This window comes from Micromys minutus (genome assembly GCF_963924665.1).
Source record: "Micromys minutus genome assembly, chromosome: 20".
Lineage (NCBI taxonomy): Eukaryota > Metazoa > Chordata > Mammalia > Rodentia > Muridae > Micromys > Micromys minutus.
This window is the reverse complement of record NC_137955.1, coordinates 9,628,579-9,653,447: the sequence shown is the minus strand read 5'-3', so window position 1 is coordinate 9,653,447 and position 24,869 is coordinate 9,628,579. Positions and strand designations below refer to the sequence as shown.

The 24,869-nt window shown below is 40.9% G+C and overlaps 1 protein-coding gene across 1 annotated transcript in view; it reads left to right on the top strand.

The window, feature by feature from the left end:
- Positions 1 to 24,869, top strand: part of NDUFAF2 (NADH:ubiquinone oxidoreductase complex assembly factor 2) — a 110,661-nt gene that overhangs the window by 52,209 nt on the left and 33,583 nt on the right. The window contains exons 2-3 of the mRNA XM_080933637.1: positions 13,945 to 14,034; positions 23,587 to 23,627. Of these exons, the coding sequence (XP_080789763.1) occupies positions 13,945 to 14,034; positions 23,587 to 23,627 (131 nt within the window). The remainder of the gene's footprint in view (positions 1 to 13,944; positions 14,035 to 23,586; positions 23,628 to 24,869) is intronic.

The following is a 24,869-nucleotide window of genomic DNA, read 5'->3' as shown; positions in this document are numbered from 1 at the left end:
AGGAGTGGAAGGTGTCCTCTGCTGTGTCACCAGTGCAGCTCTCAGGAGTCCCTGTCACTAGGGAAGCTCATGCCCTGTGTCGACAGATACTGTAGTGACAGCTCCACAGTCGAGGCAAGCATTGAAGTGCTTCAGTATTGCTGTGTCAGCATCCCACCCTTTTTACGTTGGATTTCACTATGGAAGACTTAATGCTTCTACATGTTCCTAACCTACAAATTAGTTGAATTTTAAAAGTTCTATGTAAGCAGCTTATTTAAATTCAACACATTTTCCAAAGAAATTGTGTTATAAACTGTAGTTCAGTTTTCAAAATAATTCACAGATCTTATTTCATCTATAATTTATCTGAATTATAGCATATTAATAAAAACATTGATTATCAGTGAAACCAAGAGAGATGCAATAACTCTTCACATCTTCTAAGGAGAGTCAAGAGTAGATATGATAAATGTTTTTCCAAGTGGGCTTGACTCAGCTGTAATAATCAAAAGCTGACAAAAAAGAAAGCAAAAGTTATGTGGGCATTTTTCCTGAGGGCCAAGGAAGTGAGTGCTGAAATTTAAACATTTTTCAGCCTCTCTGCCAGTCCGCAGCCAGTGGTATCATTGAACGGTACAGAGCAGAGAGGACTGAGGATAGGTGTGCAAGGTGTGCAAAGTATTTATTTTCATGAGTTGGGAAAGCGGAGGCAGGAAGAGAGGGGACAGTGTGACTGGGTGTATGGACACTGTCTCTAGCATGGAATGGCTATACTAGAGTGCATTCTTAAATCCGTTTGAAATTCACTGTAATTCTAAACTATACCTCAGTGGTGAAGGCTCTTTTGAACATAAGTTTTCAAAATTATAAACATGAAGATTGTTGCAAGAATTAAGGTAGAAAAATAACACCTAGCAGAGCAGTACTCATAGCTGTCACTCTGTAACAGTCCTGCTCCTCTCCAGCTCTGTCAGGTGACAGTGATCAGTAACACATTAGCTTAGTATCAGCCGAATCACAAGGCAGTGCCTTCTTTACTGCTGAGCATAAAGGCCGCCCTAGTCCATCCTCTGTTCTCCTCTTGGCAATTAACCAACCGCATCCCACCAGTGCACAGGCCAAGAGGTAGTTTCACTTTCGTGTGCTGCACCCAGTTCTGAGACCCCATCCCTTCCTGTGGGCTCTGACTTTAGTTTGTTGTTTGTTTTTGAGACACATCTCACTGTAGCAAAAAGGCTGGTCCTGTTCAGCAGGACTATCACATCCCACTAGATGGTTATGTGCTTTCTGTTACATCAGAGCCAGTTCCTATTACTAAATGATAAATACCGCTTGGTGCTGAGCTAAATTAGGTAGATTAATGAAGGGCATTAGTAATTTCATGGATTGATAAATATAATTTTTAAAATTAAGATGAATGTACCAATAAATGTACTCCATTTTCTTTAAAGTATTTATATTTAAAAACTGTCATCTATCCTATGAAGTTGGAGCAGTTCTGCAGCTGTTGACTCTTTTATGGCCTGTGATAAATGACCAAATCCTTGATTGCTATGAATATTTTTGAGTCTAGAAATCAATTTCTAAAATATTGGCTTGAGTCTAGAAATAACAGTGATATTTACTATATTTTAAAGGCAAAGTGAAGTCTGGGCTAAGCTTTACAGGTGTAATAATTTCAAAATTCTCTACATTGTAGTAATTGCTACTCCTTTTTTAATTGAAAATAGTTTTCATACAGTATATTGTGATCAGTTTCTCCTCCCCCAATTTCTCCCAGATCCTCCCAATTTTCCCAGCCACCTGTCTCCACGCCCTTCTTTCTTTCTTTGGAAAACAAACCAGAATTTAAAAAGAAAGAAAAAAGAAAAGGCATAAGAAATACACATTGAAAGACAAAAACACATATAAACACAAAATCTGAAACCATAAGAATGATAAGACAAAAACAAGCAAACAACCCAGTCAAAGCAAACGTGGCAGAAAGTCTTCAGCAATGCCACTGAGCTCATTCTCTGACAGTCCTCTACTGCTGGGCACGACGTCTACCTTCCAGTGTGGTCACTGTCCCAGTCGCACTCCGCCGAGGGAAAGTGGTTCCTCGGAAGGTGACATGGATTGGAGATAGCGCCTCGGTTAAAGGTGGAGCTCTGGAATTCATGTCTACCTGTCTCGGAGCTGGGCCCTGTCAGTCTCCCGTGAGGAAGATAGTGCTTCCTTGGTGACATCCATCCTGGTCTTGCTCCCCACGGTACTGTGCGCCCTAAGGGAAGGGGTTTGATAGAGGTATCCCCTTCAGTGAGACTAAGGGACTCAAAGTCTCTCGCTGTCTGCATGTTGTTGGGTTGTGGGTCTCTGTTGACCGCCATCCTCAGGAGTCCTCTCCCTTCCCTCTAACTTCCTTAGGGTTCACAGTGTTGTAACTGCATCTCTCCATATCTAGTAATATTTGCTGCCTTTATTAACTCCGTCCATTTCTTATTCACTCCTATTTGCAGTCAGTCCCAAGTGCTCACGTCAGGTGTGTAACATGATGACCTAATACTTAGTTAGACTCACTGTATTTCACTGTGAGTATTTGCTGACTTTTGAGATGGGGTAGGAGATTGCAATTTGATTCCTTTAGATGGGAGTTTTGTTTTAAAACAAAAGCTTTTCCATCACTATCACACATTTTCTATCTGAAGTCTTTGCTGGGAACGGCAGCACACTGTTTGTTCTTGAGACTGTATTTTAATCATTTCTCCCTTCCATATGCCCCTTCCTCACTCTCCTAATTCATGGCCCTTTTTATCAGTTGTTCTTGTATGCATATATGTATTGGTCTGTACAGATATATTCCTAAGTGTCCGTGTAACCTATTGTGTCCATATAATGTGATGTGTGTGTATGTTTGCAGACTGGACAATCTCTTTGCTCTTTTCAGGAGAGGCCAGCTCTCCCACTCCCACCCTTACCCGGTGTCTGTCCTTCTCTGTAGGTAGAGGTCACATGAGTTCCCCTCCCCCATCCAGTTTGGTATATTTGCTTTGTTGCCTATATATTCCTTGTTAAGCTCATGTTTGGACAATGTACTAGGAGACACAACTCACAGAAATGTGAATGATCCTCTGGCTCTCACAATCCCCTCCCATCCTTTGCAATGTTCCCTGAGCACACAGAACACCTGAGTGGGGTGTTTTGTAGATGTGTCCATCGGGACTGGGCTCCACCCCGAATATTGACTGGTTGTGGTTTTCTGTAATGGCCTTCATCTGTTACAGAGAGAAGTTCCCTTGGTGAGGACAGAATTTGTGGGTCTGAGGACAAGTGTTTATAGATTGTTGTTAGGGATTGTGCTGGCTCAGTGATCATCAGTTGTAGATTCTCCTCTAATTACAATGACTTCACCAGTACTGGGTAGTTGACTAGGTTTCAGTACCAGGCATGGTTTCCCTCTTGTTGAGTGGGTTGTAAATCCAATGAGAGAGCTGTGGCTACCACCAAGGTATGTGGGTGGTACATGCTTTTGATCCCAGCACCCAGGAGATAGAGCCAAGCAGATCTCAGTGAGGTTCAGGTTAGCCTGATCCAGATAGCAAGTTTTAGACCATCCAGGTGTAGGCAAGGGGTGTGTGTGTGTGTGTGTGTGTGTGTGTGTGTGTGTGTGTGTGTGTGTTTTCCTTATATGTCATATAATCCATTTAATTTGGCTTAAGAAATATGAATCCTTTACTTCCATAATTTTGTATAAGCTATATGAATTTATAATTCACATGCATTTATTCCAGACTTAACTACTTTTAGTTTCTTGTGTATTTTTTTTCTGTTCAAATTTTCAGTTATAAGTAAACTTTATGTGCTTTACAAAGAAGTATGGAATATTTTAAGTGAACAAAGTACTTTACACTCTTTGACCTCAAGCAAAACTTAGATCTTCTACTCTGCAAAGTGAATTGTCATGACGTCATCTTTTCTGTTTTTCCTTTCTAATGGAGACCCATGTGCTTTTTCAGAAATCCTTTGCAGCTTAGAAAAAGATTTTAATTGCTTCTTAAAAACATTCTATTAAACATCTGTTTTGCATAGTAATGAGAAAGAAGTAAATGAAGTAAAATACTTCCAAGTATTTTATATTCCCAAGATTTATACCCTTGTTTGGGTGTCTATCAGAAAACCTGTTTAATGTTTTATTGTAAATCTTCATAAGTGAATGGTTTAGACTACCCACTATGTTTGCTGTGTAAAAGATGTTTTTGGAACTTTAAGGCTGGTGTGTGTGTGTGTGTGTGTGTGTGTGTGTGTGTGTGTAGGTAGGTAGGTAGGTACTTGGAATGACCTCACACATTCTAGGCAAAAGTTCATTAACTGTCCTACATTCTCAGCTACTTTTTAGAACTTTAAATTTTTATTTGAATACAATAGTATTTTGATTTTTTTATCATCAGTAAAAGTTTGTATAGGAAGTTTGCTGTAAGCAGCTGTATTTTTTTCTTAAATTATTATAGTCTTCATATATGGTTTTAGACATACATTTTATTACAATTTTTACTTATTGCTTTTTAAAATATTAATGAATTCAAGAAAACATTTCATCCTTTTTCAGTCAAGAAAAGAATACTGATGTGCTATTAACTGGTCACAAAGCATTTTGCTGATACAGTAAGCAGATTGCTTAAGACTTTCTGTCTCTTTCTACATACCATCTGGGGCCCTTTAGCTTTTGCAGCCCAAAAGGTTAAACCATATTTATAATACGCATCTCAGAATAGCCAAGCTCTGTGGCATAAGTTCTGACTTGAGATTCCTTGTGAGGACCCATAAACATTGGGGACCTAATCCAGCTAATCCACAGAACTCACTGGTGTCGTAGAACTTCATCATGTTTATCTGTAAGGCCTATTTAATTGCTTTCAAAAATGTCTTACCTACCAAGACCTGTGAGTCTTCCAAGCTCACATAAATGTATGTAGAATATGACAAATTACACAATCATCAAGTTTTCAAGCAGTAATGTAATCACTGTAAGAAAGCAATAGCTCATGATAACTGTTAACAAATATTCATTTTAACAATAATTCTACATACAAAATTTGTGAATACTAATTTAAAATCTTAAATAGACACGCTTATTCTTAGAAATAAGAAAAGTGTAACAGTTGGATTTCTGGGTCTTCGTGTGGGACTCTTACGGCAAGAGCAGGGGCTGTCTATGACCTCAGTGCCTGCCTTTGGATTCCTGTCCCCTAACTGAGCTGTCTCACCTGCCTCAGTAGAAGATGTGCCTGGTCTAATTGGTATGCACAGGAGGCCTCTCCTTTTCTGAGGAAAAGGGGGGGAGGGGTGGGTGGTGATGAGGAGTATGAGGGGGGGGGACCAGGAAGAGGGAGGGATAAGGAAAGGGAGCTGCCACCAGGATGTAAATAAATAACCGAATTAATAAAAGAAAAGTGCTTCCATTAAAATGTCTACTATCTTTCTTTACTGATTAATGTATCTCAGCCCTTTTCTCGTCTGTAAAGGGTTATTTTATAGATGAGGTGTAATACATGGAAAATAATTAAACGTTGTCTGGTCCATGAATGTCTTCTAATGAAGAGATGCTGCATCTGAGTAACTTCAGTCAAATTCTTCTCTAAGTCACCTGTAAAATGGTTTTCAGTCTGAATTCCTATTTTGGTTCTTATAATTGAGATTTGTTTTAAATATGATGTCTCAGAATATTAGAATTTAAAAGTTTAATTCTAATGTCTGTAGTTGAGGTTCTTGACTTTCGGAAGGCTTTCCTTTCATACAATATACATTGGTGTTTCTAAGCCTCCTTTTATAATTAGAATTCAATCATTTCTAGTTAAAATTATCAGCTGGCAGCACTATTGCTAAAAGTCAGTGAGTCTTTAAAGATCTTATCCTGGCTATCCTAACTACTGCATGCTATTTCCCTAAGCCAGGAGCTTCTGTCAGACATCAGAAGTCTGGAGCTTGCTTGTTTACAGGGGACAGCTCCTCAGACATGTCATCTCCCTCACCCCAATCTCTCTTTGCAACCCAAGCTTGCCTGCAGCTACCCTCAGCTCACATGCTGAGAGGCTGAGGAACACTGGGCTGAAAGCAGACAGGTGGAAACTCTCTCCACCATGCCATCCGGCTTTCTCCCTGTGCCTCCAACCCAGGGTCTCATGCTGTAGTCCAGGTTAGCTGAAACTATGTACTAAAAAGAGCAATCTTGTGGGTTGGCTTTTATTGATGTTGTTAAATTTGACACAAAGTAGGGTCATCTGGGAAAAGGCAATCTCAACTGAAAAAAAAAAAAGCCTCAGGTTGACCTATAAGTTTGTGGAGCATTTTCTTGATTAATGAATGCTGTGGAAGGGCCCAGCCCACTGTGGGTAGTGCCAGCCCTAGGCAGGTGCTTCTGGTTGTTTCAGGAAGTAGGCTGAACAAGCTATGGGAGCAAGCCAGTAAGCAGTGTCTGTTCATGGTCTCTGCTTTCATTTTTTGCTTCCTTGTTCCTGCCTTGAGTTCCGCCCCTGACTTTCCCATGATGTAAGCTATGAGGATGACATAAACCACTTTCTCTACAAATCACTTTTGGTCATAGTCTTCCCAGAAATATCTCTGGAGTTGGAAGCTCTGAAACCTAAGAAAGACTACTCCCGTGTTTGGCCTGGAATGGTGAATAAAGAAAGAAATGGTCCTGAGAAAGGTGCCTGGGTCTGCTCCTTCATTTTTTTGGCCCAGTGGTGCCTCTTACTACTTATCCCTTATCTTTTCACCTAAGGGTGACCAAAACTACAAGAAGCTGGGCCTGTTGGTAACAGAGCTGGCAATTCTTGAGCATAGATTCAGTTTAGTAGTTTCCTTGTGGCAGACTGATACGTCTGTGCAACACACTTCAGCTACACTCACTCCTCCTGGCACTGCTTCCCACAAGGCCCTCTCCTCTTTCCAGAAGTTCATTTTCATTACTTTAAACTCTAGATTCTGGATGTAAGTAGAAACGTTGTGAGAGAATGCACTAAGTACAAGAATGGAAGTCTCCTTTTACTCCTGGCTCGTGGCCATTCTGTTCTCTCTGGTGGCAAACCAGTAATCTATTTCTGGAGCAGCCTTCCAGGGTAACTTTTAGCTTTATAAGCAAGTATGCAGGAAGATGGGAGGGGTAGGCAGATGACAGAAATGGTAGCAGATGGATCAGACTGCTGTGAATATTGCTTTGTTCTCCTTTATAACCTACCTAGAAGTTCTTACACACAGGAAAAAAAGACCTGTCACCAAGACCTGTCACCATTTGTTTTTTCCAACCTTGCACCTTGTTGCTTTCTTTACTTTGGTGTTTTTATGTAAGCAGACCTGCGGCAGTGCAGACAGTGGGTGAGCACAGCCTTTCCTTAGTTATAATTGAGGACAGACACATAAGTAATGTCTAAGCTGTCCCACGATAGACAGTGCTGCCGTGAGTAGCAAGGATATATAGATAAAAATGTCCAGCATTGCTGGTCAGGTTGAACCTGCATTTACAATTTTGACAATTATTTCCAACTATAAAAAGTTGCTGGTTTAGCTCCTACAGTGGGTAGTGAATTGGCATTTTTGAACAGGTGCTTGGCATTTCATCCTATATACCCTTGTCCTTCTTGTCCCTGGATTATCTGTTCATGGGACATTTGTCTGGTTACTGCTGGTCTTTTCTTAAAGACTCATAGGAGCCCTTCACATATTTAAGGAGACTGTGTATAATACATATGCACATGTGTGTTCGTTACAGCATTAGCTGCAGTGGCACAGTGCTGAAAATGACTTAAATGGCCAGGCCTCCTCACTCTCAGGAGTACACTAGGGATAGTCTGGAAGTTATGTGTGTAATATACCACCATACTGAATGGTAATGCTCACATGAAAACCCGGTTTTCAAATTGAGCCATCTGTATTAAGCGTGGATACATTTTCCTTGTCATTGTTCCCCAAACACGGATATATAAATCAGGGTAGGTAGGAGTGGTATGAAATGGTGGCTTCTGGGTATGAATGCTGTTGCCTGCTTAAGACACACACAAGATTGGGTCCTTCAACAGTCCATCATGAATGGGGAGTGACTCAAGTTCCCACCCTAGGTGAGGAGCCTGCTGGCGATTAGTGTTTACTCAGGGAGGTGAGTAATGCCTGGTATTTCACAGGACTTCTCAAAGCACTTTCCTGTCTCCGCTGTTCCTTCCTCTTTTGAGATGATTGATAGGCTGTGTGTGTGTGATAGGCTGTGTGTGTGTGTGATACGCTGTGTGTGTGTTGGGGGCAGTGAGTGCAGAGCATTGTTCCCTGTGACAGATGTCTGTCTGCTTCTCAGAAGGCGACCAACCTCCTAAATGCATTGCTGCACTGCATCTCTTCTTCCTCCCATCTTGAAGTTCTGCCTCGATTAGCAAAAGTTAATGTTTTTAGCATATGTTCTCTAATTAACATTAGATTCCCTTTAGTATCACTTTAACTCTTTTTATTGGTGTTCCATCATTTAAATGTTTTCGGTTGAAATAGAACTACCTCAGTTCCCACTTCCCTTTCTTCCCTCAAGCACTTCCTGCTACCCTCCCTTGATCTTGACCCTTGTTTCTCTACTTCCTAATTAATAACCTTCATTATTGCTACAGGAATATATCCATGTGTTTGTATGTATATATGTATATGTATGTATGTATGTATATTTGTATATGTATGTATGTATGTATGTATGTATGTATGTATGTATGTGTCTGCACACCTGGAGATAAATTTTTGTGTGCACATGGTTTCAAAGCTGAACACTTTGCATTGGACAACCAATAAGGGGGCTCATCTCTGGGAAAGACTAATTCTTCTTCTCCAAGTAGTCATTGGTTGCCTGTAGTTCTTTGTCTACAGGCAGGACCCCATGAAGTATCTCTGCTTCTACATAAACATGTCCACTGATGTTGCCATTGTTCCAGTCCTGCTTACGCAGCCATCTCTCAGAGAAACGGTCTTAAAGACTTGTGTTTGAATACTTGGTTCCCACTTGGTGGACTGGTTTGGGAAGGCTTAAGAGACACGACCATGTTGGAAGAGATGCTTGCCTTGGCCGTGATGTTTTGCCACAGCAACTGAAAAGTGACTAAGACACTGTTGTGAGTTTTACAGTCGTTCACCCATGAGCGCAGGTGCAGGAGCTGTGATGCAGGTGCAGGAGCTGTGATGCAGGTGCAGGAGCTGTGATGCAGGTGCAGGAGCTGTGATGCAGGTGCAGGAGCTGTGATGCAGGTGCAGGAGCTGTGATGCAGGTGCAGGAGCTGTGATGCAGGTGCAGGAGCTGTGATGCAGGTGCAGGAGCTGTGATGCAGGTGCAGGAGCTGTGATGCAGACGCATCTGTAGAGCTGGGCTCACCGTGGTGTGATGTCCTCTGCATTGTACCCAGTTGTCTCCATTTGTGCAGAGAGGCTACTTTGATGAACGTGGTAGCTTCCCGTATCCCAGAAAGGAGTCTCACGCACAGAGTGTTGGCAAGTCACAGCTTGTGGATTTGATTCCTAATGCTTAAAGCAATGAGTTTTATTTTGATCTTCACATTTAAAACACAACAGAGAAAAACGTTAGCACGCTTACATAGGAGCTTTCTTCTTATCAGAATGTCAAAACACACTCTGAAACTGGATATCCATTTTTTTTTTAGGTAAAGAAAATGACATGAGAATTTTCATATTTTCTGTGCCAGAAAACGTCTGTATGAATTTATTCTTGTCAGCTCATGTATGTATATGTCTGGCTGTGTTTCCATGTCTATCTGTAGTTTTCAGGTGATGGGATTTTAGATGATTCTCATTTTCTAACAATTACCTGCATTTTCAAACCATTTGACAGTTTGTGTTTAGTGAGTATTGAATGGTTATCAGGATTACTGTCTTAACTGACTTTGGGATGGTTTCCGCATTTTTAAATATGTTAGCAAAGGATCGTAGGTTTCAGTTACTTTTGCTTTTAGCTTAGCTCTTATGTTCTACCGGCTGAAACATGCCTGTCTACAGATGAACATTTCTAGTTCAGTGGCAAAGAAAGGTTGGCCCTAGAAGACTGCTGGTGCTTCACCTAAAATTAGTAAATTAAGTTCTTGCAGGCCTCAGTGTCTTGATTTATAAGCTGAAGTAACAGGTGCCTCATGGAGCTGCGACACTGGAAAGGAGAGTTTGAAAGACCTGAGTCTAAGAGCCGAAGAAGCGTCGGGGTCGCTAGAGGAAAGCGTAGGCTGTGCACGGCAGGATACAGGCGTGACAAGGACTTTGTAAAGACATGGTACAGTGACAACCCCAAGAGTTGGCAAGTGGGGTTAGGTGCAAGGAAATAGACAAATTAGAGCGAAGGGACCAGCCAGCCCAGCGAAGTAAAGAGTAGTTTGCAGATGGGAAAGTAAACACCAACTGGGTCTCACCAGAAAACTAATACTCAGAATATAAAGAACTGAGAAGATTGAGCCCTAAATACAGATCATCAAGGCAGTAAAAGGCTATTGACCTAAACTGAGAGTTATGCAAAAAGGAGCTAGAAGAACCACTAACTGAAGGAATGCTTAATATCCTAACCAACAGGGCTGAAGTTCAAACTCTTCATCTTCCATCTCACTCCAGTCGGAATAACACGGGACAAAAGAAATGCTGGCAAGCTGTAGGGAAAGAGGAAACCTTATAGGTCACTGATGGGAATGTAAAGTTGGGTGGGTATGGCCACGTGGAATTTGGTCAAAAAACTAAAAATAGTACTATTCCATGATGGCATAGATTGCCTGAAGTCAGCACACCACAGAAACACTCACAGCTCTGTGTTTACTGCCTCACTAAGAAGAGTGGCCAAGCAGAGGGAGGTACGCCCTGGGTACCAATCCACCCTGGAACCTCAAGTCCCCAGGGGGGGGGCTGTATGAGGGAGGGACTGGAAGGAGGGAAGCAGCAATTGGGATGTAAAGTGAATAATTTAATTAACAGGGGAAAATAGCTAAGAAATGCAACCAGCCTAGTTCCCAATCCCTAATTAACTGACGAAGAATTGTGCTTCGTAGACACAGCGGAAACTTGTTCCGCTATAAAGGCAGCTGAAAAATAACATTTATAGAAAAAAGTACACAGCGAGAGGTTATGTAAGCAAAATAAGGTACACTTGGACAAATACTACACTCTCTGCCTCTCTGTGTGTAAATATGAATATGTATATGCATGTATGTGTGTGTGTGTGTGTGTGTGTGTGTGTGTGTGTATGTGTGTGTAGGAAAATGCTATAGTGAAACCCAATACTTGTATGCTAACTCTAAAAGGTAAACCTTATTCAGTGACTGGTCTATGGTAGCCGTATCATAAATGTTATATTCTCTTCTAAAACCTGGTCATATTAGGAATCTTCCCTCTTTAGACTTATAAATATTGTGTGTAACATGATAAACTGGAGAGTAAACAACACACACAAAGTGCTGATATTAAATCAGACATTTCCTGTCCACAGATACCCCAGCCAGGCTATATTGGCTCCTATGCCCTCCACATGAGTCGGCTAGACAGACCAGTGTGTCCTGCACTATGGTTACCCAAGTAGATCCTAGTTGGACTTATACTGTCTGTCCATTTTAGTACGTGTCTAACGTATCGGAACTGACATTCAAGACTAGATTAGTGTACAGTATGGCAACTATGGCAAAGATGGTATTGAATGGCAGGGGTGGGATTCAAACCAGGGAGAAGAGGACTTTCTCTCTGAAGTCTCCTTCTCAACCCTGGGTCCCCTAACATACTCCAGATGCTCCTGAGCCTCTGTCTCTACACTGTGCCCCCTCGGATCTCACCCCTCCCTCCCTCCCTCCCTTCCTCCCTCCCTCCTTCATTCCTTCCTTCCATCTTCTTTTAATGGGATCCCTGTGTTTCTAGACAAAGGAATAAGAACTTGTCCCTTGAGAAGTTCAGTGGCAGTGAAGCTTTAAGGCAGTTTGTGTTTGAAAAGATACTGTCGTCTCCATATTCTCTGATCATTGTAGTGGCCCTGAGCTTGCGCTTTTGTCATACCTTTGTAATTGAGCCTAGGATTGTTTACTATTAACTAAAACAACTGTGCAATGTTTCTTTTTGTGGCCACTGAATGAACTTTTTCTTTTTAACTGTGTATTAGGACTTATTAGATCTAAACATAAATATTTTATCAGGCTATTATTGGAAGCTGCTTTTTACTATAAGTAGGGTATCTTTACAGATACTGCCTGAAAACATTTATTAGTAAATATAGTTTGTATATAAGTTCTTACTCAATGAGAAACATAAATTTTATTCCCAATTCATAAAAATCAGCAAGTAGGATATATTTATAAGAATCACATTTTATAGCAGTTTATTCTGAAAGGGAAAACATCTAATTACAAACTAATTATTCAATGAACTAATAGTTTTATTTAATCCTTCCAAAGATACGCATGTTTTAAGTAAGTCTTTTTCATCTATTCCCAAATAAAGGTTTATCCCAAAATTGCAAGGAGCTAAAGCACATCAGGAGCTGAAGTGACAGCTTGCCAACCAAGAGCACTTGCTGCAGTTTAAATCCCAGAACTATGTCATAAGCCACCCATTGTCCCACATGCTCCATGTTTAGAGAGACTTTACCTTAAAGGAATAAGGTGCCCCCTACCCTCCTCTGGCCTCTGCTGTTACATGCAGGTACACATACATGTGCAAACTTCCCACACACACTGCATTTATGTGTAGACAAAGGATGCTCATTACTCTACCTGTTCTTGCATTCATAAGCAAGTAACAATGACTTGTTTTCAAATTATTTGAAGACTTTGCATGACATTTACAGATGGGAAAAACAGGAATGAAAGACTAATTTTGTGTACAAATGTACCTGTAGCAAGTATTTTTTAGTGGTGCTCCTGGGAGTTCTAGACTTCTCTGTCTTCCTCCTATGCTAAACTTACTTAAAAGCTTATAGGCACTCGTGCTCTGTTTTGTATTTTAGATGATTGTATTTCTTTTTTAGATGTTGTTACTAAAAAGACATATTTACATCTTAGTGTTAGATAATGACCACCTGAAGACATACCGTTCTTATTCTCCACATTTAGTAATTGGTATGCTAACATACATAGTAACAAATACATTGTATTTGTGTGCAGTTGGGATCTTCAGCAGTGGCTCGGTGGGTAAAATGCCTGCCACATAAGCATTAGGACCTGAGTTTGGGTCCGCAGCACTGGAAGAAAAACCCAGTTGTGGTAGCACATCCGTAATCCCAGTTCTGCAAAGACAAGTGTGTAGAGTTCATTAGTCAGCTAGCCTGCAGCTTTTCTCCATGTTTCTCTTTCTGCTCTTCAGGGTCTACACGGCCACCAATCCACATCCACACTGCCACCTGTCCTCATCAGCTTTGAACATAGCTTAAGAAAGGAGTCTTTTGCACCTAGCTGGCTTACCTGAGACGTACCAGTTTTTGTCCCTTGTCCCATGAGGTAGTAACCCAGATTGGTGACAGAATCCACCCCCATAGATTCTGTCTGAGAGGCAGGACCACAGAATCCAACCCCGTGATCTATGGAAACAGAATGGCAGCAAGGTCTTGTATCTCCTGTTTAATAAGGACTGTGGATATCAGTTCCCTTGAGCAGTCACAGCAGCTGCTGGCACCTATAATATATATGCTGTGAGTTTTGGGAGTCACATACTTCATTATAATTTTATTAATTATTAGTGTTCTGCAGGATTAATGGGTTACTCTCTTTAAATAGAATCTAGCTCTGTTCTATGAAAATTAATTTTGCCTACAATGCTAAAAAGTATAAAATTTGTGGTCATTTAGAAACTGCCTTTTCCACCATATAATTCTAAGCAAAATTTATTCTTTTCCTAATTTAGTAATTTTTCCATAATGTGGTGTGCAATAATCAACATAAAAGATAACCTGTCAGAGCTACAGCGCAGTCTCATGTCAGTGTTCATTTGATTTTACAGGGCAGACGATTCGAGAGAAAAGGTTCGTAGAAACAGCAAACAGAAAAGAGGTCGACTATGAAGCAGGAGACATCCCAACCGAGTGGGAAGGTAAGTGTCCGACTCCAGAGGATGCTGGGAGAGGCAAGGCACTTCAGAGGTGTGGAGTTAGCAAGAGTACACAGAAGGACTTCTCCATGGAAACACTTTTACATCTTTTGGAACATTGGAATTTATTTATTTATTTGTAATTTGCAAAAGTTGTGAAGCTCCAGCAGGACCGGGATTAGGGTGAAGCAGCAGATAAAGGTCCTGCCAAAAGTCAGGGGTTTCACTCGGGCCTCGCCCCGACCCTGCTCCTGCACAGCCTCCAGACTAGACTCCTTCTTCCAGGATTCACTAGCCCCTGAACCTGAGAAAACATTCTATTTTGGGTGTGTCCATTTTCTCTTCTATAACTCATGGAGGATGCTTACCTCAGGTGTTGTATTTCTCTAACTCACAAAATGTGTTAACTGACTTCCTGTGGAAAGGATGGATGACACAGGAGAGTTGCCTCAGCCTCAAGGCCAGCTTGGAACACACAGTGGATTTCAGTCTGGTATGAGACCCTGCCTCAAAAACAATATTCTTCATATAAAAGACCAGGCAGTCAAAGTGCAGCAGATTGTCTCTCCTTCTTTCTGGAACATTAATATATACACTTGGTAGCTTCTGTGTAGACATAATCATTTTAGAATCCAAGCTTTTCACACCCAGAAAGGGCAATCTACCAAGAAAACTAGAGGCAGCTCCTGAGAAGGACTGACAGGTGTCTCCCAGGCTTGACCTCACGAGCTTATCGGTTTGCCACATAGCAAGTGCTCGGTAAATAATTTATTGAAAACACAGAATCTAGCTCGAGTTAGCCTTTGCTACTTACAGTGAAGTAGCCTAACCAGGGCTGGAGCGATGGCCGGGTTCTGTAGAGTGCAGGCACACACAAGCATGAGAGCCTGAGAGGCCACGTTAACAAGCCGGTATAGCAGCTCGTGCACCTGTAACTCATGCTGACTGCAGTGGAGACAAGATGGTTGCTGGGGTTTGCTGCCCAGTAGCAAGTTCCCGGTTCAGTGAGAGACTCTGTCCATCTCAGGAGAATATAGCATCTGAGTGATAGAGAAGCCAGTGTCCCCCTCTGGTGGTAAGTACACACGAGCTAGTGCATGCACACACACAGCACACCGTCACTCAGACACGAACACTGGAAATGAAAGACTTGACTGAAATGCCAACATCTGTCTTCTACTTGCTTGCTCAGCACTTGCCAAGTGTCACCTGTGGTATGCACTTTCTCTGCTGTCACCATCCTGTTTGATCATGGTGACAGTGAGACAGACAGTACAGACAGACATGTTTCATCTCTGGAGTTTCCAGTCAAGTGAGTTCAGATCAATGGCTGTGATTGATATATACATACAGAACCCTGGCTGCTGTGTGGTAACACAGTGACTTCCCTGGGTAACCATAAGCACCATGCACTGTTGGCAGCAAGTGCCTGTAAATACCATGCCAGGCCTCCATCCAGTCTCTCACTGGCCATGAGGACGCTATCTATGGCTGTGGTAGATAAAGCAACGTGAGGGGAGAGGACAGAGCCTTTTTCAGAAATGCAGCTCTAAGTGGCAACTTCAGAAGGAGCAGCTGACCTTTATTTCCCAGACTTTCTACATTTATAAACATCCAGTAGTGCTCATGCCTTCTTATGAGCCTCTTTTGTCATTGTCCCAATGATGCTATAGAATTAAAATGTTTATGGAAATAAATTAAGTTATAAATAAACAAATAGGTAATGGCTCATTTTTCAGCCTCTGAGGCTTTTAGAGAATCAGAATGAAGTTTTAATGCTTTTTGTGACTCTGTCCTGACCTAGTAATTCAGCACACTATCCCCATGGGTATATCCTCAAAACTATGCATCAGCCAAATACCGAAAGACAAACACTTTTACAGTGGCACACATCAATTAAATGAAAAAGACACTTACTCTGTGCTGTGAAGATATTAACAAACATATGCAACACTACATAGGGGGAAAGGGAGCTGTAGAGGTAGTTGATATCAGCAACAAATCTACCTGTTTTTAATCCTGGTGCATTAAAGTTGGCATTTTTAATTGATAATCTTAAAGTACTCGCGCCTACCAGGTGCCTGCTTTCATACAATAAGATTAAATAGTGTGGCTTTCGTTCATTGATCTATGAAACTATTGACTTCCTAGATCATACATTCTGGAGTGGGAGAAAGAGAAATTAAGTTAGGCATATGCTAATGACCATAGGAAATGAAACAACCAAGGGACAAAGAGATAGTTTGAAAGGTTTTACAGTTTTAATTAGTATGCAGAAGGACCTATTACAAAGGCAAGTATCTTTTTTATTTTTTTTTTTATATAAAGACTGAAGAAAGATCTGTCCCTACCCATAACCAGAGAAGGGCATTGCTAAAGCAAGTACAGAGGCCCTGAAGCAAAGACTTGCTCTGGTGACTAGGGAATATCAAGGAAGCCAATTTGACTGGAGTAGAGCCTAGAGAAAGCAACGGGAGATGAGTTTAGATCAGAGATACCTGATCTTGTGGGCAGCGTCTGAGCTGTTGTAAGTGGCCTCGCCATTACTCCAGTGATACTGTAAACCACTGAGCGGTTTGAGGAGAAGCCACATGCTGAGTGAGAGTAAAAAGGATCACTCTGGCTGCCCAATCGGGCAATGTCATCAAAACATGGATACAACATGTTTTCTGATACCCAAGGCAAAGAATGAGTATGACTTAGGCCAGATTAGCAGTAGGAATGGAATGAAGTGGGTGCGTTCTGAAACAGTATAGAAGTAGAACTAATGGGATTGTTGACTTCTGCACACTGTGTGAAAAGAGTGGTTATGCCACCTGGACCTGGCCTCACCCAGAGAAAATGAAGTGGCTGTTAACGGCAGCAGGGAACCATGGGTCAGGAGGGAAGTGGGCTGGAGGTGCCCGTCTAGCATCCAATTAGAAATGGTCACTTGTGAGTCTATTCAGTGGGAATGTCTGGGTTGGAAATAAAAATGTAGTTTCCAGCAAGCAAATGCTGCCTAAGCCTGCGAGGCCGGATGAAATCACACAGGCTGTGAGAGTAAAGAAGTAGGTGAAAGGCCTGTGCATTTAGAACAGGAAGACAAGTAGAATGACTAGAAAATTAGGAGAAAAAAATTTACATTTCACATTCCAGAAGCCAGTCATCGTCCGGAAGGATGATGTGAGCAGTGGGTGTCACATGATACCTAAAGATTAACCATCCATCTTAATATCAGACAGGGACACCCCACACATACCTGCCCCCAAAACTTCAGTGGACTGATGGGCCTGAGAGAAGAGAGAGAGTTTGATAAGTAGAGATGGTGTTTTGAGTGCTGAAAGCCCCAGAGAAGGGAAGGTGCACAGGCCCTGGTCCACAGGTGGAAGAGCATGGGAATTCCATCAGAAATTGTGGGGAAGCTGATGTCTCTGGATGAGACCATGAGAACTTACGTGAACTCCCGTTTCCTCCTGCTAAGTCACAGGGCCTAAAACCTCCCCAAAGCCAATAGCTGCTACAAGATTTGATCTCAAATCATCATCCTTTAAGTCTGTGACTCTGTTTTCCAATTGCTGGTCCAGAATTGAATCAAGGGCTTGGCCACACAGGGCAATAGCAGCACTGCCAAGCTGAGCCCCAGCTATTTCACACAATACGTTGTACTAAATTATGTTGTATTACATTATATAATGTTTTATTTAACCCACCTCCCACATCAGCACAGACAGAAATGACGGACCCAGTGTCAGCAAGCTATCATCAGAGCCAGATGTGGTAGTACATGCCTGGAGTCCAGCTTCCTAGTCAGGAAGACTGTGACTCTAGATAGGAAAGACATGTGCCAAATAAAAATAAAGTGGGGTGAGGTATGCCGCTCAGTGGTGCGTCACTTGCCTAGCATGTGCAAGATTCTGCATTTAAACCCCAAAATACTACACACACACACACACACACACACACACACACACACACACAAGATCATGATAATTATATGGAATTATTCTAGTATGATGGGCTGTTTTAACATTAGAAGGTCCAGGTCTGGTAGATGTCTCAGCAGGTAAGTGCTTGCTGTGTGAACATGAAACCTGAGCTTGGGTCCCAGCACCCAGGTAAAACGCCAAATGTGATAGTGTGAGCCTGAAACCCAGTGCTGGAAAACAGGCAGAGGATTTGTGGCGCTCACTGACCAGTCAACATGACCAATGAGTGGGATCCAAGTTCATTGAGAGACCCCCAACTTAGAAATGAGTAACGAAGACCAGTAAGATGGCTTAGTGGATAACTGCCACTTGCTGCTAAGTCCGACCTGGGTGTAGCCCTCTGGACCCACATGGTACAGAGAGAGTCAATTCATGCACCTCCCAACACATACACAAACACACATGCACACACATTTTTTTAATGAGGAAAGGGATAGAAGATAATCCCTGGTGTGATGTTAACATGTGTCCAGAGGCAGATACACATACCTAGCTTTAAAAAAAGAACAACATGCTGATTCTGAGTTGATTTATATCAACGTGCAATAAACCTAGAATTTCTAAAACTTTTTTGAATAAGAATAAAGCTGAGATATTAAAAAATATAAACCTGTCTTCTTTATCAAGATAATTTACTGCTGAGATACGTTAGAATTTAAGAATGAATAAAAAATGGAACTGATATTTTACTGTTGTAAATCTCTCAACCTCTCATGAATCACTGGCTGGGATATAAATGAGTACATCAGCCCTGGGAAGTAGTTTATCAGTCTTTATAAATATGAACATCTAGCTACCCCAGGACTTAGAAATTCTGCTAGGTAGTTACCCAGAGACATAAAGACATATGTCTGTCTACCCAAATACTTGTCCCAAATTCTCTGCAGAATTTCAGTTGCATTGGAAGTGGCTAAAACAGATTGTGCTATTTCCATGCAATTGAGTAAGGCCCCACAATCTAAGAGTGAGCTGATAATGCTCTGTCTGTTTCCTGTTGCTATGTGTAAGTAACCGAATTCCAGCTACTCCAAACAGCACGTATTTCTTATCCCAGAATCTCTGTGAGCCCAGGCGTACCTTAGCTGGCTTCTCTAAATCGGATGCTGTGATACTGTGATCAAGGTGCCAGCCAGGAAGTGATCTGCCTCCCACCTGGGTGATTATTGGCAACATTCAGTTCCTTGCAGTTTTAGGACTCAGCTTAAGTTTTTGCTGCATACTTGAGAAGCCACCCTGAATCCTAAAGGTCACCAGATAATTCTTGTAATCTGTAAGCTATACTTAAAGTTCAGTTACCAGAAAACAGCTCTCTTTACAATATGTCTTTTGAAGACATTCTCATACTTCTTTATTTAATTTTTTAATGAAGTGCTAACACTCAGAACTAATAGAGATCCTTTTCTTCTTCTTTTTTTTTTTTTTTTTTTTACTAATTATGAGGGTTTATCATAGTCTCTTCCTTAAGTGAAGTAAACAGCTCTTTCCAAATTAAGATATTTTTGGGTGCAAACAGTCGTTAACTTCTTTATACTTTCGAATTTGTTTCCCTACTAATCTGTTAGTGAGATAGCCAATGTACCATTGATGGTTGGCAGTGTTTTTAGAAGGATGCTGGTGCCTGTAGAGATTTGAAGAAAATGTGCCTCATGAGGTCTTCTCCCTGCTTCTTTTACTCTCTCTACATGATCAACGGGAGACTTAATTCTCTTGTTCACCTTCGTACTCGGTGCACTCCGTGTGTGCCAACAGGAACAGTAAGGCTCACGCACAGTGATGGGGATGCACATGCGCACTGAGGAAAGACTGCTACACCACAGGGCTTTAATTGTCCAAGTCCTTTTGCTGAATTCTCTTTAAACAATGGTAACTTTATAAAGAAAGCCAATGCAGAACTCACCTTACAGACATTGTACCAATAGTACGATCACTTTATGATTCATTATTGGGGAAGGTTCTGTTTAGATGGTCCTGCTTTTGCCATTGTCTCTTCTGCCTTTTGCTGGCTCTCACTGAGACATGTCTGTGTGATTTGACAGCTGAGGAAGTGGGTCTCTAAGATGAGTAGTCACAGGGAGTGCATCCAGTGTGTGTTTCCTGGATATGTGACAAACAGTAGCGTACCCTCCATTGCCTCTCGTTGAAGAGTCACAAACATGCAAGCCTATCTCAACACTTACATGACAGCAAAGCAAAGATTGTTAAATGATCACTTAGACAAAGCCTCGGGAGGCCCTCTGTCCAGCCTTAAAGAATCATGCACTATGACATCGGCCAGTACATAGTGAATGGCACTCAACACTCAGCATCTGGGCTCTATTACATTCTTATACTTATAAATAAACATCAGAAAACAATTGCAATACAGTATGATTTCAAGACACTGAGAACTTTAATTCTGTATAATTTCATATTATAAAATTTTCTTTTAATTTTCTTAACTAACATTTAAAGATATAAAATAAGCAATAATTTCCCCTAATGTCTTCATCTCTACTAGAGCCTTTTAAAAGGAGGAGTGCAGGGTGCAACTTGGTGACCGAGGCACTTGGGTTCAATCCCCAAGTTCTGAAAAGGACAGGAGACTTGTTTTAAAATGCTTGGGATTTATTAAAACATCTTTTTCCAGTCTTGGAAGGGATCTGAATACTGCTGATTTGTGGGTTTCCCAGTAAAGCAAGTTATTTTGTGGTGTTTTCTTGTGATGATAATGTGCACTATGCCCTTCTCATCCCAGACTCAAGCCCACTGGTGTATATTTATAGATTCTAGAATATACAGTGGCCATTAGTAAAATGCATACCAGCTAATCATGGTTTGTCTTGGGCGCTGTGGTAGCAGTTTGCATCTGGTGTATACATGTTGCTGAGCGGACTGTACTAAATGACAGCCCTAGGGGTTGGCACACGTTTCCTCTAGAGGACCGGATGGTGTTTTAGGCTTTGTGGGTCATTTGGGCTATTACAGTTGCTCGATTCTGCTTTTGTGACCATAGAAACAAATCAGTATAGCGAGCTATGTTCCAATCAAAGTTTATCTGCAGACAGTGAAAATTTGAGTTACTTATAATTTTCATATGCCATAAAATGTGAGTCTTTTCACATTTTTTAAAAACCCATGAAAAGATGTAAAGACTGAATTTAATTTGAGTCTCAGATTTGCTAAACGCTCTCCTAGCAGTTGATGGTTCTGAACTAACTTTCTAATGAGAGTTATTGGAAACTTTTTAGAGGAATGGGACATATACTGAATGTTTCTAAATTTTATTTACTTTTATTTTATGTACATTGCTGTTTTGACTGCTTACATGAGAATGTTAGATCATGGAGTTACAGACAGCTGTGAGCTGCCGTGTGGGTGCCGGGGTTTGAACCCAGGTCCTCTGGAAGAGCACTTAGTGTCCTTAACCACTGAGCCATCTCTCTAGCCCCACTGAATGTTTTAAAGTCTCTTACCTGGAAAAAAATTGACAAATGTAAATAACTTATTAAGAAGCAGCTGAAATTGCTGTAAATCATTACTTTTCTCTGACTGCATAGGAGAAGTTGTGATTTGATTGCTAAGGTGAATTGTTAATTTCATTTTGTTACTAAGTTCATTTTCCTAATGGACAAGAACTATTATAATGAATATAGGTACATGTTGGGCACGTATATTCAGCAAGTATTGAGAACCCACTTCAAGGCATTTGCATGACAGGGAAGTCTCTCACCGATGCACTCTGACCTTGACAACCCTAGTCATATAAAATCTGGGCAAGATTTGGTTAAAATGGACTGAAAAGAAGCCAAAGATAGTAAAATAGGAACACAGAACAAAAGAAGAAGTAGAAAAGTTTAAAACTGGAGGAGGTGCTGAACATGAAGCCCGTTAGAGATGCACACATGGGGTCAGTTCAGGAAAGCGCAAGACAGCAGTAATTCCAGTCCACACTGAAACTCCATCCCCACACCCACAAACCATACAGAACCAGACCTTGCAGAAAGGAAGGTCAGATGCTACCATTTGTATGAAAAACAGATGTCAATTTGGTAGAGCTGATTTGAAGAGAGGTGTCTGCTCAACAGACTGCCTTCCCAGCCAGTTCAGCATGTTTAATTCCCAGCCTGTTCCTCACTAATTATATAGCCATAAGAAGGTTGCTCAGTCTGTCTGAGCCTTGGCTCCCCAGTTTATAGAGTGGGGTCTATAGTTTGTCCTTTCTGACATGGTTAGGCTTGCAGCTAGCCTTCTCCCTCTCTTGGTACCCTTTGCTGCTAAGTTTTGACAGACTGCTTAGGAAAGCATGCTTAGTTTTACAGCCAGAGACAGGAGCAGATCTGATTCAATTCCGCCATTACTACCTAATCTTCAAACCTAGAAAATGATTTAATTTCCCTATAAAATAAGAATGCTTCACAGTTTCATAGGGAAGACTGACTCAACTAAAATCAGAAAACATTGGTTTTTCTTACTTTCTAAAGACTACATACCCAGTGAAGTTTCTGTTTGTTTGCTTGTTCACTTGCTTTTGTTTTGTTTGGAGCAGTCTGTACAACCTCACAGGCCAAGCAGGAGTTACTGGATCTTTGATTTTAAAAATCACTTATAAAAAAAAATGCACAAGGCTCCTAGTGGCCAAAGCTATATAGTGAAACCCTGTCTCACACTAAACAAAGTAGAAAAAACGAGAGTGTTGAATAATAAGAATAAACAATAAGCTAAATGTATGTAAATAATAAACATCAGATAGCTTTTGTGACAACCATTCACTGTAGATACTATCATGTTTCATTTTAAAAGAAAAGTCTGATGCTTGGAAATTTAAATAAGGTGTCCTGGGCAGCATAGGAAGGAAGTGATGGAGCTAAAGGTCTGACTCTAGACCGCACTTAGCTTTTTGGGAGGCAGAGCTCCACCTTTCCCTCTGCTGCAGGGTCTACCAAATAGGCACGTAGCCGGTGTCTGTGTGCTGCCTCAGTAGCTCGCCTCCCGAGCAGGCATTAAAGAGAAGATTCTCTGGCCAGGGCCGGCAGCTGCTTACTACAGCACATACGAAGGAAACCTTTTGTAATAAAACTTTTCTAAGTCCTTGATAAATTAATCATCTACAAGTTCAGATTTCCAGAATGATACCATTTTGACATTGCCTCCAGCTCTGTTGTGTTTTGTCCTTTGTGTCCCATGAAGACATGACACTGTCCTGACTTTCTAGTGTGTTTCTCACAGTGTGAATCACTGCCGGACATTGTGTTTGCTTTATTCCCTGTTCCCATATCACATGTGCTGCAGCAGATGAGGTGCCTCATCTGCTCATTTTCCTGTCAAAGCTCCAGTATTTAAAACAGTACATAACTGATGTTCAAAATATCTTCTACTCACGAGTGAATAAATTTTTGTGTTATGGCCAGCAAAATGGCTCAATAGGTAAAAGCTCTTGCCACTAAACTTGAGGATCTGAGTTTCATCCCCCCAAAACCACAAGATGGAGAGCAAGAACTGGCATTATCCTCTGACCTCCACCTATACTGTTAGGCACAACACAACAAAATAAATAAATAAATTGGATAAATTGTGGAAAAAGACATTTAAATGCTGTTTTTTGTTCTAGCTTGGATTAGAAGATCAAGAAAGACTCCACCTTCTATGGAGGTAAGAATGCATGGGAAATATTGAAGTGATCTATGTTTCTTTTTTTGTTGTTTGTTTTTTTTTTATTTTCACACAGGTTTCATATATAAAATTTTTAATACCCAGAGAATCTATTATTATGCCTAATTATATAACAAGTCGATTTTGTGCCACCCGCACAATTTTTTTTGTATTTTTCTTTTTTCTTTTTTTATTGAAGAACTTTATTTTTAAAAAACAAAGATAAATGTACAAATTTTAAGCATTTTTTCATAAAAGTATACAAATACATTTTTGTCATTGCTTGGCTTTTTTTTTTTTAAGGTTTGATAGTGTCCATTAAGATCGTACTACTTACAATGAGCATAAAGTACATGTAAAACAGGATGTAACCTAGAATTAGTCGAAGTTTTCTTGGTGTGTAAGGAGTAACCATAATGTTTTTTTCTTTCTTTCTTTCTTTCTTTCTTTTTTTTTTTTTTTTCTTTTTTTCTTGAACTTCGCACAGTCTGTGAGTTGTTTCTGGGGTGCTCAGAGCTTTCTGGGGTTAGCATCCCACTATCAGTGACTGCATATTATGTCTGTTCTTTTGTGACTGGGTTATCTCACTCAGGATGATATTCTCTAGATGCATCCATTTTCTTAAGAATTTCATAAAGTCATTGTTTCTGATAGCTGAGTAGTACTCCATTGTGTAAATGTACCACAATTTTTGTATCCATTCCTCTACTGAAGGACATCTGGGTTCTTTCCAGCTTCTGGCTATTATAAATAGAGCTGCTATGAACATTATGCTGCATGTGTCTTTGTTGAATATTGGAACATCTCTGGGGTAAATGCCCAGAAATGGAATAACTGGGTCTTCAGGTAGTACTATGTCCAATTTTCTGAGAAATCGCCAGACTGATTTCCAGAGTGGTTGTACCAGTTTACAACCCCACCAACAGTGAAGAAGTGTTCCTCTTTCTCCACATCCTCACCAGCATCTGCTGTGATCTGAATTTTTGATCTTGGCCAATCACAATGGTGTGAGGTGGAATCTCAGGGTTGTTTTGATTTGCATTTCCCTGATGGCTAAGGATGTCGAGCACTTCCTTAGATGCTTCTCAACCATTCGATATTCCTGAATTGAGAACTTTTTGTTTAGCTCTGTTCCCCATTTTTTAATAGGGTTGTTTGATTCTCTGGTGTCTAGCTTCTTGAGTTCTTTGTATATCTTGGATATTAGGCCTCTATCTAATGTGGGGTTGGTAAAGATCTTCT